General features: G+C 44.2%; 1 protein-coding gene across 2 annotated transcripts in view; it reads right to left on the bottom strand.

Moving 5' to 3' along the window:
• Window positions 1-15903, bottom strand: part of DNAJC27 (DnaJ heat shock protein family (Hsp40) member C27) — a 45280-nt gene extending 29377 nt beyond the window's left edge. The window contains exons 1-2 of one of the 2 annotated variants that reach the window (XM_056563786.1): window positions 15814-15903; window positions 9656-9833 (exon numbers count right to left, since the gene is read on the bottom strand). In XM_056563786.1, the coding sequence (XP_056419761.1) occupies window positions 9656-9742 (87 nt within the window). In that variant the 5' untranslated portion in view covers window positions 9743-9833; window positions 15814-15903. Of the gene's footprint in view, window positions 1-9655; window positions 9834-15609 lie in introns of both variants that reach the window. The other variant, XM_056563785.1, reaches the window with a different exon arrangement.
• Window positions 15904-21616: the final 5713 nt, after the last annotated feature.

The following is a 21616-nucleotide window of genomic DNA, read 5'->3' as shown; positions in this document are numbered from 1 at the left end:
GCTGGCATCTATTAACTGTGCCAGTATAAAGTCTGATACGGCTAGATTCGCAGCCTTTGATTTTCTCGGCCGTGTTGATGCCGACATTTTCTTTTTACAGGAGACCAGGTTGTTAGATCTAGCCTCCCTGGTAAAAGCCAGGAGAGAGTGGAGGCGCGGCCCCTCCCACTGGTCTCTTGCGGCTGAGCCGTATAGTGGGGTGGCGGTCCTTTTTACCGCTCCTGTTGAATGCAGACGGGTTATTGAGTTAGAAATGGGGAGGTGCCTGATCTTAGATGTCCTCATGAAGGGGCAAGAGCTTCGGCTTATTAACATCTACGCCCCACAAACCAAGTGGGGACGAAAAGATCTCTTTATGAGGATTAAGCCCTTTCTTTTTACAAGCCGACAGGTGATCTTTGGAGGGGATTTCAATACTGTCACGAGATCCCAAGATAGGAGAGGCTCCAATGATCGGTTGGCTTATGATAGCATAGCCCTCAATAGTATAGTTAGGGAAGCTCGCCTAGAGGATGCCCACATCCGGAGCCCCTCAGGCCACGCGGGTTTCACCTATCATCGAGGTAGCTGCAGGTCTAGAATAGACAGGTTTTATTTAAAGGAGGAAGCCGTCTCTTCCGCAGTGTCCGTGGTTGAGGTGGAGTTCTCCGATCACTGTATGATTTCTTTTTCCTTGAATGTTTCAGAGACCCCCCGGATGGGTAAAGGTTATTGGAAGCTGAATTCGTCCCTCCTGGAGGAAGCGGAGATAAGACAGTCCTTTGAGGATTTTCTTCAGAGTCAGGTACCTTTACTGGACCTATGTAGTAGTAAGTCAGAGTGGTGGGAGATATTCAAGAAGCGGGTTGCGGGGTTCTTCCGCCAGCTCTCGAGCCTCAGGTCCCTGAACAGGTATCGCCTGTATCAGGGTCTGAGGAGGAAACTCGAGCTCCTTGTCTCGACTGGAGGTAGCCGTGAGGATATCTCCAGAGTGAAGTCCTTGCTGATGAGGTGTCAGTACGATAGGCACGCATCTTTGGTTTTTGAGAGGGATTTCGGGAAGTACCGCTCGCCCGACCCTTACAGAAACTGTAAGATGTCAGTGAGTAGTAAAGTGGTCTCAGGACTGATTGATAGTATGGGATCTCTGAATCGGTCCAGATCAGGGATTTTGGAGGTCGTCAGATCCTTCTACTCACACCTCTTGGGAAGGAAGGATCTAGATCGAGACAGGATGTCGGCTTTCCTGGCTGAAACCATTCCTGAGCCAGGGGTAGACCCCTCTCTTGATGTTTTGGCAGAAGAAATCAGGGAAGAGGAAGTGAGACTGGCGATCGAGGGGCTCACCCCTAAGAAGTCGCCAGGTCCGGATGGCTTAACATCCGAGTGGTACAGGACCTTTAAGGAGTCTTTAGCTCCCCTCTTGACTGAGGTATTCAATGAGTGTCTCTCCTCGGGCACTCTGCCGAAGTCAATGAGGAGGTCAGCCCTGATTCTTCTCTCAAAGGGTAAAGATCCCAGCCGTATTGAGAATTGGAGACCCATAGCTCTTCTCAATGCGGACAGGAAACTTCTGGCCAAGATACTGTTTAATCGGCTGGTGAAGTTTGCACCCCGGCTCCTTTCGGGGGCCCAGCACTGCTCTGTTCCAGGCCGAAGCACCTTAAGTGCTGTCCTTAGTGTCAGGGAGGCAGTGGAGCGGAGTAGTGCAGGTCTCTGGAAGGGGTACTTGCTGTCCCTGGATCAGGCCAAAGCATTTGATCGGGTGAACCACGAGTACCTCTGGTCCGTCCTCCTGAGATATGGCTTACCGAGTACTTTCGTTAATTGGCTTAAGATCTTGTATGCAGGGGCAGAGAGTTTCCCACTGGTGAACGGTTGGTCTGGCCGCTCTTTTGAGGTGGGGTCCGGAGTCCGTCAGGGTTGTCCCTTGAGCCCGCTTTTATACGTGTTCGCAATCGATCCCTTCATCCGGAGGGTAGATTGTGGGCCGTTGGCGGGAGTCGGGATGAGTCTGGCGGAGCTGGATGTCGCCCAGAGAGTGGTGGCGTACGCTGATGATGTCACCATCTTCGTGTCCTCGAGAGAGGAGGTCGATGTGGTGATGTCGGAAGTGGACCGCTACTCGGAGGCATCCGGGTCTAAGATCAACCAGGATAAGTGTGAAAGTCTCTGGCTGGGAGGGGGAGATCCCACGTTTGATCTCCCGGACACCCTTCCAGGGCCCCAAGAGTCAGCAAAACTTCTGGGCATCACATTCGGCCAGGATGATTATCCCACCAAAAACTGGGATGGTAAGCTCCAGGATGCCACTCAGAAGGTGAACCAGTGGAAGGGTTGGTCTATGACCCTCAGGGAAAGGGTACACCTGATCAAATCGTACCTGCTCCCCTTGTTTATCTATCTGGGCAGTGTATGTATCTTACCAGAGGCTTACTATACTAGGATCTACAGCCTGTTTTTCCAACTGTTATGGGGGAACAGGATGAACCTAGTCAAGAGGGAGGTTACGTACCGCACGAGGAGACTAGGGGGTTTATCTATGGTAAACCCTGTGGTGTTCTTAACGAACACCTTCTTGAAAGCTAACATCTCGAACCTCTGGTCAGAGACGGCTCCTCCATGGGTACTCTCCTGCAGGGAGTGGTTTCGGCCTTTCTTCCAGGAATGGGAGACAGGAGGGCAAGTGAAGGACCTCCGTACGCCCCATGGATATCTTCCGGCTTACGCTACCCCGACTCTGAAGGCGATACGTCGGTGGGGTCTGGGAGTGTGGGAGATCAGGACCCAGTCAAGGCAGTTCCTTGACAAACGGGTTCTGTTGACCCACTTCCAGAAGCCTCTGGCGCTCAGGGACTGCCCAGGTCGGGATCTGAGGGTGGGGTTGTATCTTTTAAACATGAAAAGGATCCCCCAGAAGTTTTGGGACTTGGCCTGGCGCTGCTTTCAGGGGAAGCTATATGTGAGGGACAATTTGAAGTGTAGGAGATCTGATGACCGGGGGTGTCCCCGAGAAGAGTGCAGGGACATGCTGGAAAGCATGGACCATTTCCTGCTTCATTGTCCCTTTAATATAGGGGTCTACAACCGGGTGGGCGCTTCCATCGGCTGGAGTCAACTTGCCGGCCTTACCTATCCGGAATGGGCTTATGGGGCATTCAGGACCCTGGGTGGCCGTGATCGGGGCACTTTATTCTTAGTCAGTTTAGTGGTTAGGTACTACACGTGGAATGCACGGTGTTTAGTGTCTACACAGCGGAAAGTCCTCTCCGAGGTGGAGGTCTGTAGGAACATCACCGGTGACCTCGGGAAGATCAGGTCTTTGGAGTATGGCAGTCTTGGTACCAGTAGGGCTTCTCTCCTATGGAGAGGGTTTTGTTTTGAATGTGCCCTAGGTACTAGACCTTTTGGGTAGAGTACCCTTGATTTGGTTAGGGACAGTGATGTAGGGACAGGGTTAGGGTGATAGTAGGGTCAGTTTATTTTTAGGGATAATGGTAGGGTGAGAGGTAGGGTGCAGTTAGGGAAAGAATGTAAATATTTTGTATGTATCAGGATTGCCATCCTTCTTCCTGGTGGTGGGCTAATGCATGTGCACCATAGCTTTTTGTTTTGTTTTCAGACGCTAAAGTTATGTAGGGCTTACAGGCACCGAACTTGGGCCTAAAGTGGGTTGTATTGTTTGTTTTTGTATATTATAAAGCTGGTTATGGTAAAGTTGGTTGGGAGGAGTTCTAGGTTGGGAGGGTGTTTTTGTGGGTGGTGGTGGTTGTTTGTTTTGGTGGACCTGGCATGGGTCAGTTATGGACTGGACATTGAGGACTATGGACTCTATGGACTCTGACCCATGTACAGGAGGGTGGGTGGTGCGGGTGAAGGGACAGTTTAGAGTAGGTTGTTTTCTGTATATTTATAGGTGTATAAAGGTTATATGTATATAGTATGTATATAGTATATATAGTAAATATTATAATTTTGTTTGTTTTATATTTTGGTTTGTGTATTATATAGTGTTTATAGTAGTGATAGATGGCAGTCGAACCATTTTTTTTTTTTTTTTTTTTTTTTTTTTTTTTTGTTAAAGCTAAATATGCAATTTTATTTCTGGTTTTTGCACATTAGGTATGCATGCATGTGAGTGTGTTTGGTTATGTTTGGTGTAGTATTAGTTTTTTTTTTTTTTTTTTTTTTTTTAGGAAAAGCTGGGCTGGCCGTTTAGGCAGGATTTTTGTTCTTGAAAAGTATGGGTTTATGTTATTTCATTTTGTTGTTTTCCATTATGGCAAAGTTGTGCTGGTTCTGTGTTTGTTATGATTTATATTTTTCTAATAAAAGATTTACAGGATATAACTCAGGATCAGTACAGGATAAGTAATGTAATGTATGTACACAGTGACCTCACCAGCAGAAAAGTAAGTACAGCCCTGGCCACACCTGCTTACAATTTAAAGGGCCAGTACACCTAACGTTATAAAGGCAACGGCCGTAGTCATTCTCATATCTGATTGAACAATTTGTGACATATAATAGTGGTGAGGGGGGGGGGGGGGTTACTGGATCAGCTGATATGCGGCAGTCAGACATTACTTACTAAGGCTATATTCACACGGCAGATGCTACAGGTACGGAAATTCCTAATTTCCGTGTCCGCAGAAAGAATGAACCTGTTCATTCTTTCCGCGGACTCCGCAAGGAACGCTTTGCCGTCTATGAGATGGTGCGTTCCCATGCAGTCCTAACGGCGGCATATTGTGCCGATGCCCGCAGTCTCCAAAATGTCTGAACGGAGATTTTCCTCGCAGACATTCCGAGTTGTTAATGTAGCCTAAATTGTATACACAGATTATATGCAGAGCAACACCATGAAGGAGACTAAGGGGGAGATTTATCAAAATCCCATAGCAACCAATCAGATCACTTCTTTCATTTCTCACAGGTCTCTTTAAAAATGAAAGAAGCAATCTGATTGGTTGCTATGGGCAACTGCACCACTCTTCCTCTCCACAGGTTTTGATAAATCTCCCTCCATGTTCATAGGAGACTAAGGGGGAGATTTATCAAAACCTGTGGAGAGGAAAAGTTGTCCAGTTGCTCATAGCAACCAATCAGATCGCTTCTTTAATTTTTCAGAGGCCTTTTCAAAAATGAAAGTGAAACCGATCTGATTGGTTGCTATGGGCAACTGGACAACTTTTCCTCTGCACAGGTTTTGATAAATCTCCCCCTTAAAAAACGTATCCTAGGAGTCTAGTGATGGTGCGGGGAGGGGAATAAAGATTAAAGTATCACTCCGGAAAAATGTTTTCTTTTGCCTATATATTGCTGCATAGTCTATTATTAGAGAATAATGTAGAGCAGTGTTTCCCAACCAAGGTGCCTCCAGCTGTTGCAAAACTACAACCCCCAGCATGCCCGGACAGCCTTCGGCTGTCCGGGCATGCTGGGAGTTGTAGTTTTGCAACAGCTGGAGGTACCCTGGTTGGGAAACACTGATGTAGAGGTTCTTGTGTATGCCTTAAAGGGGCACTCCGGTGGAAAATATATATATATATTTTTTTAAATCAACTGGTGCCAGAAAGTTAAACAGATTTGTAAATGACTTCTATTAAAAAAAACTTTATCCTCCCAGTACTTTTTAGCAGCTGTATGCTACAGAGGAAATTCTTTTCCTTTTGAATTTTTCTTTTTTTTTTGTCTTGTCCACAGTGCTCTCTGCTGACACCTGATGCCCGTATCAGGAACTGTCCAGAGCAGGAGAAAATCCCTATAGCAAACCTTATGCTGCTCTGGACAGTTCCTGACACGGACAGAGGTGTCAGCAGAGAGCACTGTGGATAAGACTAAAAAGAAATTCAAAAAGAAAACAACTTCCTCTGTAGCATGCAACTGTTAAAAAGTACTGGAAGGGTAAAGATTTTTTTTTAATAGAAGTCATTTACAAGTCTGCTAAACTTTCTGGCACCATTTGATTCAAAAAAAAAATAATAATAATTTCCATCGGAGTACCCCTTTAAATCATTGATATGATTTCCTAATGTTGCCTACATTTCCCATGAATCCTCTTGCTTCTCAGAGAGAGGGTGTGGTGTCTGATCACCTGGTCATCTAATTAGGCTGCTGGTGCTGGAGGTTATATAAAACTCATATATATATAAAAATATTCTGATCCCATACAGAAAGCAGCAGCAGTATACAGATAGAGCTGGAGTGGAGGTGTATAACTACTATTCATCCAGATCCCATAGATATAGCAGCAGTATACAGATAGAGCTAGAGGGGAGGTGTATAATTACCATATATCCTGATCCCATAGAGACAGCAGCAGCAGTATACAGATAGAGCTGGATGGGAGGGGTTTGGAAGCCTCTATAAGGGTTATGCTGGTGATGATGTCATCCTGTAGTTCACAGGAAATCAGCTGATCAAGGGCAGACCACACCCTCTGATACATTAACCCTGTGATTTTTTTTGTGTGTTCAGGCTGGTGATTACATGACCCAGTTACAGTAATGAAACACATGCATGCGGCTGTGCTGGAATAACACAGATGGCGCTGTAGGACTAGTGATGGTCAGTGTGCATGATATGGGCAAAACAAAAACCCTGACGTGCTTCTTTAAAGGGGTTATCTGTCTGGGCTGCTGGTGGAATAGGTCTCCAGTTCAACAGCAATATGGGGCTGCGGGGGTCGCGACCATGCCCCCACAATGCAAGTCTATGGGAGGGGGCGTGGCAGCCGCCACGCCCCCTCCCATAGACTTGCATTGAGAGTCCATGACGCAACGTCACGACCCCTGCAGCCCGCACCCAGCGTTCGGAACAAAATGCTCCGAACGCTGGGACAGTGGAGTACCCCTTTAAGGTTTATTATTTTTATTCTGGATGCGCGGGCATGAAGGGAAAATATGAAAAGCTTTGTTGAATAACCCCTTTAAGTGCAGAGCAGAAAGTGTCACCCGTAATGGGGTCAGGTATCCGGGAATTTGCAGAACATTCCAGGGCCGGTCAGGACTCGTCACTGTCACCGCTAAAGTCATACGACTGAGCAGAAAACACTGCGCGAGTATAAAAGGGACCTCCGCCACTGATCATACAGATCTCTGGGTCCAGGGGGCACACGGTCATACCGGGGACCCCCTGAGTCTCCATTACAGCTAATGGTTAGAGCTGATTCCATCTCTCTGGAGGACCATGGGGCCCCCACTAGAGCGAACTGTAGGGGAAACTCTACTAACTGGGGAGTGCCCCCATAACAGTGCACATACACAATGTCCCCCATAACAGTGCACACACGCAATGTCCCCCATAACAGTGCACACACGCAATGTCCCCCATAACAGTGCACACACGCAATGTCCCCCATAACAGTGCACACACACAATGTCCCCATAACAGTGCATATACACAATGTCCTCCATAACAGTGCACATACACAATGTCCTCCATAACAGTGCACATACACAATGTCCCCCATAACAGTGCACATACACAATGTCCCCCATAACAGTGCACATACGCAATGTCCCCCATAACAGTGCACATACGCAATGTCCCCCATAACAGTGCACATACGCAATGTCCCCCATAACAGTGCACATACGCAATGTCCCCCATAACAGTGCGCATACGCAATGTCCCCCATAACAGTGCGCATACGCAATGTCCCCCATAACAGTGCGCATACACAATGTCCCCCATAACAGTGCGCATACACAATGTCCCCCATAACAGTGCGCATACACAATGTCCTCCATAACAGTGCGCATACACAATGTCCTCCATAACAGTGCACATACACAATGTCCTCCATAACAGTGCACATACACAATGTCCTCCATAACAGTGCACATACACAATGTCCTCCATAACAGTGCACATACACAATGTCCTCCATAACAGTGCACATACACAATGTCCTCCATAACAGTGCACATACACAATGTCCTCCATAACAGTGCACATACACAATGTCCCCCATAACAGTGCACATACACAATGTCCCCCATAACAGTGCATATACACAATGTCCCCCATAACAGTGCACATACACAATGTCCCCCATAACAGTGCACATACACAATGTCCCCCATAACAGTGCACATACACAATGTCCTCCATAACAGTGCACATACACAATGTCCTCCATAACAGTGCACATACACAATGTCCCCCATAACAGTGCACACACACAATGTCCCCCATAACAGTGCACACACACAATGTCCCCCATAACAGTGCACACACACAATGTCCCCCATAACAGTGCACATACACAATGTCCTCCATAACAGTGCACATACACAATGTCCTCCATAACAGTGCACATATACAATGTCCTCCATAACAGTGCACATACGCAATGTCCCCCATAACAGTGCACATACGCAATGTCCCCCATAACAGTGCACATACGCAATGTCCCCCATAACAGTGCGCATACGCAATGTCCCCCATAACAGTGCGCATACGCAATGTCCCCCATAACAGTGCGCATACGCAATGTCCCCCATAACAGTGCGCATACGCAATGTCCCCCATAACAGTGCGCATACGCAATGTCCCCCATAACAGTGCGCATACACAATGTCCCCCATAACAGTGCGCATACACAATGTCCCCCATAACAGTGCGCATACACAATGTCCTCCATAACAGTGCACATACACAATGCCCTCCATAACAGTGCACATACACAATGTCCTCCATAACAGTGCACATACACAATGTCCTCCATAACAGTGCACATACACAATGTTCTCCATAACAGTGCACATACACAATGTCCTCCATAACAGTGCACATACACAATGTCCTCCATAACAGTGCACATACACAATGTCCTCCATAACAGTGCACATACACAATGTCCCCCATAACAGTGCACATACACAATGTCCCCCATAACAGTGCATATACACAATGTCCCCCATAACAGTGCATATACACAATGTCCCCCATAACAGTGCACATACACAATGTCCCCCATAACAGTGCACATACACAATGTCCTCCATAACAGTGCACATACACAATGTCCTCCATAACAGTGCACATACACAATGTCCCCCATAACAGTGCACATACACAATGTCCCCCATAACAGTGCACACACACAATGTCCCCCATAACAGTGCACACACACAATGTCCCCCATAACAGTGCACATACACAATGTCCTCCATAACAGTGCACATACACAATGTCCTCCATAACAGTGCACATACACAATGTCCCCCATAACAGTGCATATACACAATGTCCCCATAACAGTGCATATACACAATGTCCCCCATAACAGTGCACATACACAATGTCCTCCATAACAGTGCACATACACAATGTCCCCCATAACAGTGCACATACACAATGTCCTCCATAAAAGTGCACATACGCAATGTCCCCCATAACAGTGCACATACGCAATGTCCCCCATAACAGTGCACATACACAATGTCCCCCATAACAGTGCACATACACAATGTCCTCCATAACAGTGCACATACACAATGTCCTCCATAACAGTGCACATACACAATGTCCTCCATAACAGTGCACATACACAATGTCCCCCATAACAGTGCACATACACAATGTCCCCCATAACAGTGCACATACGCAATGTCCCCCATAACAGTGCACATACACAATGTCCTCCATAACAGTGCACATATATTACCTTGCCCACTTCGGCATTGCCCATACTGATGACTTTGATGCGCAGCGCCTTGCGGTTCTCTTTCCTCTTCTGTATGTTGGTTTCCATAGCTGCACAATACACAGGACACTTATATACAGTGGGAGAAGATGGGAGCGGCGGTAAGTGGGTCTGCGGTATAGATCACATAGACACCAACCTGAAGAGACAGAAAACGGATGGAACTTATGTCAAATTATACTGAGCAATATATATCCTGTATATATAGAGGTGAGTCCTGTATATTACACTGTATATATAGAGGTGAGCGCTGTATATCCTGTATATTACACTGTATATATAGAGGTGAGTGCTGTATATCCTGTATATTACACTGTATATATAGAGGTGAGCGCTGTATATCCTGTATGTTACGCTGAATGCTGTATAACCTGTATATTACACTGAATGCTGTATAACCTGTATATTACGCTGAGCGCTGTATAACCTGTATATTACGCTGAGCGCTGTATAACCTGTATATTACGCTGAGCGCTGTATAACCTGTATATTACGCTGAGCGCTGTATAACCTGTATATTACGCTGAGCGCTGTATAACCTGTATATTACGCTGAGCGCTGTATAACCTGTATATTACGCTGAGCGCTGTATAACCTGTATATTACGCTGAGCGCTGTATAACCTGTATATTACGCTGAGCGCTCTATAACCTGTATATTACGCTGAGCGCTGCATGACCTGTATATTACGCTGAGCGCTGTATGACCTGTATATTACGCTGAATGCTGTATAACCTGTATATTACGCTGAGCGCTGTATAACCTGTATATTGCGCTGAATGCTGTATAACCTGTATATTACTCTGAGCGCTCTATAACCTGTATATTACGCTGAGCGCATGTATAACCTGTATATTACACTGAGCGCTCTATAACCTGTATATTACGCTGAGTGCTCTATAACCTGTATATTACGCTGAGTGCTCTATAACCTGTATATTACGCTGAATGCTGTATAACCTGTATATTACGCTGAATGCTGTATAACCTGTATATTACGCTGAATGCTGTATAACCTGTATATTACGCTGAATGCTGTATAACCTGTATATTACGCTGAGCGCTGTATAACCTGTATATTACGCTGAGCGCTGTATAACCTGTATATTACGCTGAGTGCTCTATAACCTGTATATTACGCTGAGCGCTGTATAACCTGTATATTACGCTGAGCGCTGAATGACCTGTATATTGCGCTGAGCGCTGTATAACCTGTATATTACGCTGAATGCTGTATGACCTGTATATTACGCTGAATGCTCTATAACCTGTATATTACTCTGAGCGCTCTATAACCTGTATATTACGCTGAGCGCTGTATAACCTGTATATTACACTGAGCGCTCTATAACCTGTATATTACGCTGAGCGCTCTATAACCTGTATATTACGCTGAGCGCTCTATAACCTGTATATTACGCTGAGCGCTCTATAACCTGTATATTACGCTGAGCGCTCTATAACCTGTATATTACGCTGAGCGCTGTATAACCTGTATATTACGCTGAGCGCTGTATAACCTGTATATTACGCTGAGCGCTCTATAACCTGTATATTACACTGAGCGCTGTATAACCTGTATATTACTCTGAGCGCTCTATAACCTGTATATTACGCTGAGCGCTGTATAACCTGTATATTACACTGAGCGCTCTATAACCTGTATATTACGCTGAGCGCTCTATAACCTGTATATTACGCTGAGCGCTCTATAACCTGTATATTACGCTGAGCGCTCTATAACCTGTATATTACGCTGAGCGCTGTATAACCTGTATATTACGCTGAGCGCTGTATAACCTGTATATTACGCTGAGCGCTCTATAACCTGTATATTACGCTGAGCGCTGTATAACCTGTATATTACACTGTATATATAGAGGTGAGCGCTGTATATCCTGTATATTACACTGTATATATAGAGGTGAGCGCTGTATATCCTGTATATTACACTGTATATATAGAGGTGAGTGCTGTATATCCTGTATATTACACTGTATATATAGAGGTGAGTGCTGTATATCCTGTATATTACACTGTATATATAGAGGTGAGCGCTGTATATCCTGTATATTACACTGTATATATAGAGGTGAGCGCTGTATATCCTGTATATTACACTGTATATATAGAGGTGAGTCCTGTATATTACACTGTATATATAGAGGTGAGCGCTGTATATCCTGTATATTACACTGTATATATAGAGGTGAGCGCTGTATATCCTGTATATTACACTGTATATATAGAGGTGAGCGCTCTATAACCTGTATATTACGCTGAGCGCTCTATAACCTGTATATTACGCTGAGCGCTGTATAACCTGTATATTACGCTGAGTGCTCTATAACCTGTATATTACGCTGAGCGCTGTATAACCTGTATATTACGCTGAGCGCTGAATGACCTGTATATTGCGCTGAGCGCTGTATAACCTGTATATTACGCTGAATGCTGTATGACCTGTATATTAAGCTGAATGCTGTATAACCTGTATATTACGCTGAGCGCTGTATAACCTGTATATTACGCTGAGCGCTGTATGACCTGTATATTACGCTGAATGCTGTATAACCTGTATATTACGCTGAGCGCTGTATAACCTGTATATTACGCTGAGCGCTCTATAACCTGCATATTACGCTGAGCGCTGTATAACCTGTATATTACGCTGAGCGCTGTATAACCTGTATATTACGCTGAGCGCTGTATAACCTGTATATTACGCTGAGCGCTGTATAACCTGTATATTACGCTGAGCGCTGTATAACCTGTATATTACGCTGAGCGCTCTATAACCTGTATATTACGCTGAATGCTGTATAACCTGTATATTACGCTGAGCGCTCTATAACCTGTATATTACACTGAGCGCTGTATAACCTGTATATTACACTGAGCGCTGTATAACCTGTATATTACGCTGAGCGCTCTATAACCTGTATATTACGCTGAGCGCTCTATAACCTGTATATTACACTGAGCGCTCTATAACCTGTATATTACACTGAGCGCTCTATAACCTGTATATTACGCTGAGCGCTCTATAACCTGTATATTACGCTGAGCGCTCTATAACCTGTATATTACGCTGAGCGCTCTATAACCTGTATATTACGCTGAGCGCTCTATAACCTGTATATTACGCTGAGCGCTCTATAACCTTTATATTACACTGAGCGCTCTATAACCTGTATATTACGCTGAGCGCTGTATAACCTGTATATTACACTGAGCGCTCTATAACCTGTATATTACGCTGAGCGCTGTATAACCTGTATATTACACTGAGCGCTGTATAACCTGTATATTACGCTGAGTGCTCTATAACCTGTATATTACGCTGAGCGCTGTATAACCTGTATATTACGCTGAGCGCTCTATAACCTGTATATTACGCTGAGTGCTCTATAACCTGTATATTACGCTGAGCGCTGTATAACCTGTATATTACACTGAGCGCTCTATAACCTGTATATTACGCTGAGCGCTGTATAACCTGTATATTACGCTGAGCGCTCTATAACCTGTATATTACGCTGAGCGCTCTATAACCTGTATATTACGCTGAGCGCTGTATAACCTGTATATTACGCTGAGCGCTGTATAACCTGTATATTACACTGAGCGCTGTATAACCTGTATATTACGCTGAGCGCTGTATAACCTGTATATTACGCTGAATGCTGTATAACCTGTATATTCCACTGAATGCTGTATAACCTGTATATTGCGCTGAATGCTGTATAACCTGTATATTACGCTGAATGCTGTATAACCTGTATATTACGCTGAATGCTGTATAACCTGTATATTACGCTGAGCGCTGTATAACCTGTATATTACGCTGAGCGCTGTATAACCTGTATATTACGCTGAGCGCTGTATAACCTGTATATTACGCTGAATGCTGTATAACCTGTATATTACGCTGAGCGCTCTATAACCTGTATATTACGCTGAGAGCTGTATAACCTGTATATTACGCTGAATGCTGTATAACCTGTATATTACGCTGAGCGCTGTATAACCTGTATATTACACTGAGCGCTCTATAACCTGTATATTACGCTGAGCGCTGTATAACCTGTATATTACACTGAGCACTGTATAACCTGTATATTACGCTGAGCGCTGAATGACCTGTATATTACGCTGAGCGCTGTATAACCTGTATATTACACTGAATGCTGTATAACCTGTATATTACGCTGAGCGCTGTATAACCTGTATATTACGCTGAGCGCTGTATAACCTGTATATTACGCTGAGCGCTGTATAACCTGTATATTACGCTGAGCGCTGTATAACCTGTATATTACACTGAGCGCTCTAACCTGTATATTACTCTGAGCGCTGTATAACCTGTATATTACGCTGAGCGCTGTATAACCTGTATATTACGCTGAATGCTGTATAACCTGTATATTACACTGAATGCTGTATAACCTGTATATTGCGCTGAGCGCTCTATAACCTGTATATTACGCTGAGCGCTGTATAACCTGTATATTACGCTGAGCGCTCTATAACCTGTATATTACGCTGAATGCTGTATAACCTGTATATTACGCTGAGCGCTGTATAACCTGTATATTACGCTGAGCGCTCTATAACCTGTATATTACGATGAATGCTGTATAACCTGTATATTACGCTGAGCGCTGTATAACCTGTATATTACGCTGAGCGCTCTATAACCTGTATATTACTCTGAGCGCTGTATAACCTGTATATTACGCTGAGCGCTCTATAACCTGTATATTACGCTGAGCGCTGTATAACCTGTATATTACGCTGAGTGCTCTATAACCTGTATATTACGCTGAGCGCTGTATAACCTGTATATTACGCTGAGTGCTCTATAACCTGTATATTACACTGAGCGCTCTATAACCTGTATATTACACTGAGCGCTCTATAACCTGTATATTACGCTGAGTGCTCTATAACCTGTATATTACACTGAGCGCTGTATAACCTGTATATTACACTGAGCGCTGTATAACCTGTATATTACGCTGAGCGCTGTATAACCTGTATATTACGCTGAATGCTGTATAACCTGTATATTACGCTGAGCGCTGTATAACCTGTATATTACACTGAGCGCTCTATAACCTGTATATTACGCTGAGCGCTGTATAACCTGTATATTACACTGAGCACTGTATAACCTGTATATTACGCTGAGCGCTGTATAACCTGTATATTACACTGAGCGCTCTATAACCTGTATATTACGCTGAGCGCTCTATAACCTGTATATTACACTGAGCGCTCTATAACCTGTATATTACACTGAGCGCTCTATAACCTGTATATTACACTGAGCGCTCTATAACCTGTATATTACACTGAGCGCTCTATAACCTGTATATTACGCTGAATGCTGTATAACCTGTATATTACGCTGAGCGCTGTATAACCTGTATATTACACTGAGCGCTGTATAACATGTATATTACGCTGAGCGCTCTATAACCTGTATATTAAACTGAGCGCTCTATAACCTGTATATTACACTGAGCGCTCTATAACCTGTATATTACGCTGAGCGCTGTATAACCTGTATATTACGCTGAATGCTGTATAACCTGTATATTACACTGAGCGCTCTATAACCTGTATATTACGCTGAGCGCTGTATAACCTGTATATTACACTGAGCGCTGTATAACCTGTATATTACGCTGAGCGCTGTATAACCTGTATATTACGCTGAGCGCTGTATAACCTGTATATTACGCTGAGCGCTCTATAACCTGTATATTACGCTGAGCGCTCTATAACCTGTATATTACGCTGAGCGCTCTATAACCTGTATATTACGCTGAGCGCTCTATAACCTGTATATTACGCTGAGCGCTCTATAACCTATACATGACATACACGATATAACGCAGAGTTCTCACCTCTCCAGCAGAGGGCAGCAGGTGTGTTCGGGTCACAGCATTTGCTCCCCTTTTCTGCGGGGGAGGGGGGGGGCGGCTCAGCCCCGGGTCACCCCCTGGTCTCCGTCACGTGACTGGAGCCCCTGCAGCAGCAGCAACACGAACGGGTAGAGTGGGCGGGGAGACATGACGTCACACCCTTAGCAGCAAAAAACAATACTGTACTGGTAACGATCAGGAGGCGGTTCCCTATTTGGCTTTTCCCCGCCCACCAGTAGGCCGCGCATGCCAGATACGCCCCTCGCGTCTTAGTCGGGACTACATTACCCGGCATGCTTCTGCGTCGGACGTCTGAACGTCCGTTGGTTACCTAGCAACGGAGCAGAAATGATGGGGGAAAGTGTGAGGAGACCGAGATAATGGACTCTGAGCTCATCTATGTATACAGCAGCTCCTGAGAGACAGCAGTGTATATATGGTAACCATTAACCCATTGTTTTTCCAAGCAGGGTGCCTCCAGCTGTTGCAAAACTACAACTCCCAGCATGCCCGGACAGCCAACTGCTGTCCGGGCATGCTGGGAGTTGTAGTTTTGCAACAGCTGGAGGCGCTCTGCTTGGGAAATGCTGCCTTAAGCCGTAAATGACTCTTCCTTCTTCGTCGCCTTCTAATTGCCATAATATTTTATTAATAATAATAATAATAATAATAATTTTATTAATTTATTATTTTCAATTTTCCAACTACAGACCCATACGAGATTATGTCTTTTTGCTGCCAATTATAAATTGTAATGACATCACTTATTTTCCCACAAAATCGAAGCAAAAAAAAATTAAAATTATTTGGGGCAAAATAAAAAATAAATAAAAAAAATGCTACTTAGGGGGGCTTCCGTTTCTATTCAGTGCACTTTACGGTAAAAATGTCCTTTCCCTCTATTCTGTGGGTCCATACGATTACAATGATACCCAGTTTACATAGGTACGTCATGGGTCCTTAAGGGGTTAATAGAAGTCATTTACAAATCTCTTTAACTTTCTGGCACCAGTTGAATAAAAAAAAAAATCAACTTTAACCCTTTTCCTAATAAAAGTTTGAATCACCTCCCATTCCTATTAAAAAATAAATATATATATATATATATATATATATATATATATATATGTAAACAAAATAAACATATGTGGTACCGCCCGCCGTATGTGTAAATGTCCACAAACTATAAAAAATATATAATGTTAATTAAACCGCACGGTAAATGGCGTATTTGTAAAAAAAATTACAAATTCCAAAATTGTGTATTTTTGGTCACTTTGTATACCCTAAAACAATTTAAGAAAAGTCCCATCAAAGCAAAAATGGTACCGATAAAAACTTCAGATCACGGCGCAAAAAATGAGCCCTCATAGCGCCCCGTAAGGAAAAATAAAAAAAAGTTATAGGGGTCAGAAGATGACAATTATACACATACACATTTTTGTGCATGTACCGTATTTTTCGGCACGTAAGACGCACCCAATTTTAAAGGAGGAGGAGGAAAATCGAGAAAAAAAAGATTCTGAACCAAATACAATGTAAAGTATAGGACAGTGATCTTCAACCTGCGGACCTCCAGATGTTGCAAAACTACAACTCCCAGCATGCCCGGACAGCCGTTGGCTGTCCGGGCATGCCGGGAGTTGTAGTTTTGCAACATCTGGAGGTCCACAGGTTGAAGACCACTGGTATAGGAGGTAATACTCACGTGTCCCCGCCACTCCGGATCCATCACCACTGCCCTGGATTTCGGTCTCCATCGCTGTCCCCGTCGCTCCGGAACGTCTCTGCTGCCCGGTATCCTCGTTCTCCGTCGCCGCCATCACATCGCTACGCACGCCGCTCCTATTGGATGACGGGACGACGTGATGACGACGGAGAGCGCCAGCCATGCAGGGGATCCCGGCACGGAGCAGACACCGAGGAGGCAGGTAAAGTCCCTCCCGGTGTCCTGTAAGCTGTTCTGGACGCAGCGATTTCACCGCGGTGGTCCCGAACAGCCCGGGTTAGTGTCACTTTCCCTTCAGAAGCGGCGGTCAGCTTTGATCGCCGCCTCTGAAGGGTTAATACAGGGGATCACCACGATCGGTGATGTCCTGTATTAGCCGTGGGTCCCGGCCGTTGATGGCCGCAGGGACCGCCGCGATAGGACAGGTTTTAATGTGTATTTGCCGTATAAGACGCACCAACTTTCCCTTCCCCCCCCCCCCCCCCCCCCAGTTTTGGAAAAGAAAAAGTGCGTCTTACACGGCGAAAAATACGGTAGCTAAAAGTTTTTTAAAAGTAGTAAAATAAAATAAAACCTATATTAAAGGGGTATTTCAGGAAAAAACTTTTTTATATATATCAACTGGCTCCAGAAAGTTAAACAGATTTGTAAATTACTTCTATTTAAAAATCTTAATCCTTTCAGTACTTATGAGCTTCTGAAGTTAAGATTGTTCTTTTCTGTCTAAGTAATCTCTGATGACACCTGTCTCGGGAAACGCCCAGTTTAGAAGCAAATCCCCATAGCAAACCTCTTCTAAACTGGGCGTTTCCCGAGACAGGTGTCATCAGAGAGCACTTAGACAGAAAAGAACAACCTTAACTTCAGAAGCTCATAAGTACTGAAAGGATTAAGATTTTTTAATAGAAGTAATTTACAAATCTGTTTAACTTTCTGGAGCCAGTTGATATATGAAAAAAAGTTTTTTCCTGGAATACCCCTTTAAGTATTCTTGTGACCGTATGGACCTACAGAATAAAGATATGGTGTCTTTGTTTTTACCAAAAAGTGCACTGCGAAGAATCGGAAGCCCCCAAAAGTTACAAAATGACCTTTTTTTTATTATTATTATTTTTTTTCAATTTTGCCCACAAATATCCTTTTTTCTGGTTTCGTCGTAGATTTTGTGGTGAAATGATTGATGGTATTACAAATTAAAATTGGTGGCGCAAAAAGCAAGCCCTCATATGGGTCTGTAGGTGGAACATTGAAAGTGTGGAGGAAAAAAACTAAAGTGCAAAAATGAGAAATCCTGTGGTCCTGAAGGGGTTAAAATCTTCCTCGTCCGCCCCCCTATAACTTTTAATATTTTCCGTATACGCGGCTATATATTACACCGTGGTCTGTAGTTTTTATCTGTACAATTTTTGTTTTTATGGGACTTTTTAACCCCTTAAGGACGCAGGGTTTTTCCGTTTTTTGCATTTTCATTTTTTCCTCATCACCTTCTAAAAATCATAACGCTTTCAATTTTGCACCTAAAATTCCATATTATGGCTTATTTTTTGCGTCACCAATTCTACTTTGCAGTGACATTAGTCATTTTACCCAAAAATCCACAGCGAAACGGAAAAAAAATTCATTGTGCGACAAAATTGAAGAAAAAATTTCATTTTATAACTTTTTGGGGGATTCCGATTCTATGCAGTAAATTTTTCGATAAAAATGACACCTTATCTTTATTCTGTAGGTCCATACGATTAAAATGATCCCCTACTTATATAGGTTTGATTTTGTCGTACTTCGGATAAAAAATCATAACTACATGCAGGAAAATGTATACGTTAAAAATACTCATCTTCTAACTTTTTTTATTTTTCCACGTACAGGGCGGTATGAGGACTCATTTTTTGCGCCGTTATCTGAAGTTTTTATCGGTACCATTTTTGTATTGATCTGACTTTTTGATCGCTTTTTATTCATTTTTTCATGATATAGAAAGTGACCAAAAATACGCTATTTTGGACTTTGGAATTCTTTTTGCGCGTACGCCATTGACCGTGCGATTTAATTAACAAAATATTTTTATAGTTCGGACATTTCCGCACACGGCGATGCCACATATGTTTTTTTTTACATATAGTTTTTTGTTTTTTTATGGGAAAAGGGGGGTGATTCATACTTTTATTAGGGAAGGGGTTAAATGACCTTTGTTAACTTTTTATTTCACTTTTTTTTTTTTTTGCAGTGTTATAGCTCCCACAGGAGACTATACACTGCACACACTGATTTCTTATACTGATCATTGTTATCCCATAGGGGGCTATAACACTGCACACACTGATCTCTTATACTGATCATTGTTATCCCATAGGGGGCTATAACACTGCACACACTGATCTCTTATACTGATCATTATTATCCCATAGGGACCTATAACACTGCACACACTAATCTCTTATACTGATCATTGTTATCCCATAGGGGGCTATAACACTGCACACACTGATCTCTTATACTGATCATTATTATCCCATAGGGACCTATAACACTGCACACACTAATCTCTTATACTGATCATTGTTATCCCATAGGGGGCTATAACACTGCACACACTGATCTCCTATACTGATCCCTGCAGAGCCATAGCTTGGCACGGATCAGTCAGATAGGGTCTTGATTGCTCAAGCCTGTAGCTCAGGCTTGGAGCAATCAATCGACGATCGGACGCCACGGAGACAGGTAAGGAGACCTCTTCCTGCGTCCCAGCTGATCGGAACATCGTGATCAGCCCGACTGAGCTGCCGGGAAGCGTTTACTTTCGCTTTCAGACGCGGCGGTCAACTTTGATCGCCGCGTCTGAAAGGTTAACAGCGCGCGGCACAACGATCGATGCCACGCGCTGTTAGCCCAGGGTCCCGGCTATGAATAGCAGCCGGGACTGACCCGATGTGATGCGGGGTCACGGCGTGACCCCGTTTTAAACACCGGGCGTAGGGCGTACAGGTACGCCCTACGTCCTTAAGAGTTTAATCACTTTTTATACATTTTTTTGGTATATGAAGTGACCAAAAATGCGCAATTTTTTTTTTTTTACTTGTACGCCATTGACCGCACTGTTTGACTCCTGCCCTTAAAAAAGTTTTCTGTGCTTTAAAAAGCTCTGTATCATACCTCTCTCCTTGCTCACATTATGTGAGCTCCTGGCAGGAGAAAGTGGGCGTTCCCCAGCACGTCACTGGATCCTGTGGGAGCTATGCCCCGCACGCACTTCCTGAGTTTGATCTCCTGCCTGGCTGGGAGGAGACTAAACTAATTGTTTGACTTGCGCAAGGATCAGAAGAGAGCCACCTAGTGGCCGTTTTTTCAAGCACATTAAAAACATATAAAGGTTTAGAATTTTAAAGAGGTACTCCACCCCTAGACATCTTATCCCGTATCCAAAGGATAGGGGATAAGATGTCTGATCACTGGGGACCCCCGCAATATAGCACGCAGCACCCACCTGCTACTGCTCCGGAAGCGCTGGAGGGTCTGGCTCCTGACCACGGGGACGGAAGATCGTGACGTCCTGACTCCGCCCTGTGTGACATCACGCCCCGCCCCCTCAATGCAAGTCTATGTGAGGGGGCATGACTTGCATTGAGGGGGCGGGGTGTGACATCGCACGGGGCGGGGTCGTGACATCACGATCTTCTGTCTCTGTGGTCAGGAGCCAGACCCTCCAGCGCTTCCGGAGCAGTAACAGGTGGGTGCTGCGTGCTATATTGCGGGGGTCCCCAGCGATCACACATCTTATCCCCTATTCTTTGGATAGAGGATAAGATGTCTAGGGGTGGAGTACCCCTTTAACATCTAGTAAATAGCAAAGTGTCTTATAATTACGTAAGGAACAATATATTCAAAGTTTAGTTTGGTGTAAGGTACTATTGAAAGCTCTTAGAGATAGTACCTCCCATACCATTATGTTACTCCCCATGCAATCTCATCACCCCCTTGTGCCATATCATCGCCCCCTTGTAGAATTTCATTACCCCCTGTACCATTTCATTACCCCCTGTACCATTTCATTACCCCCTGTACCATTTCATTACCCCCTGTATCATTTCATTACCCCCTGTACCATTTCATTACCCCCTGTGCCATTTCATTACCCCTTTGTGCTGTTTTATTACCCCCTGTACCATTTTATCACCCCCTGTACCATTTTATTACCCCTTTGTGCTATTTTATTACCCCCTGTACCATTTTATTACCCCTTGTGCCATTTTATTACCCCCT

The sequence above is a fragment of the Hyla sarda genome, chromosome 3 (assembly GCF_029499605.1).
Source record: "Hyla sarda isolate aHylSar1 chromosome 3, aHylSar1.hap1, whole genome shotgun sequence".
NCBI classification, from domain to species: Eukaryota; Metazoa; Chordata; class Amphibia; order Anura; family Hylidae; genus Hyla; species Hyla sarda.
The sequence above is the reverse complement of the archived record's forward strand: the minus strand, read 5'-3'. Positions and strand labels throughout refer to the sequence as shown.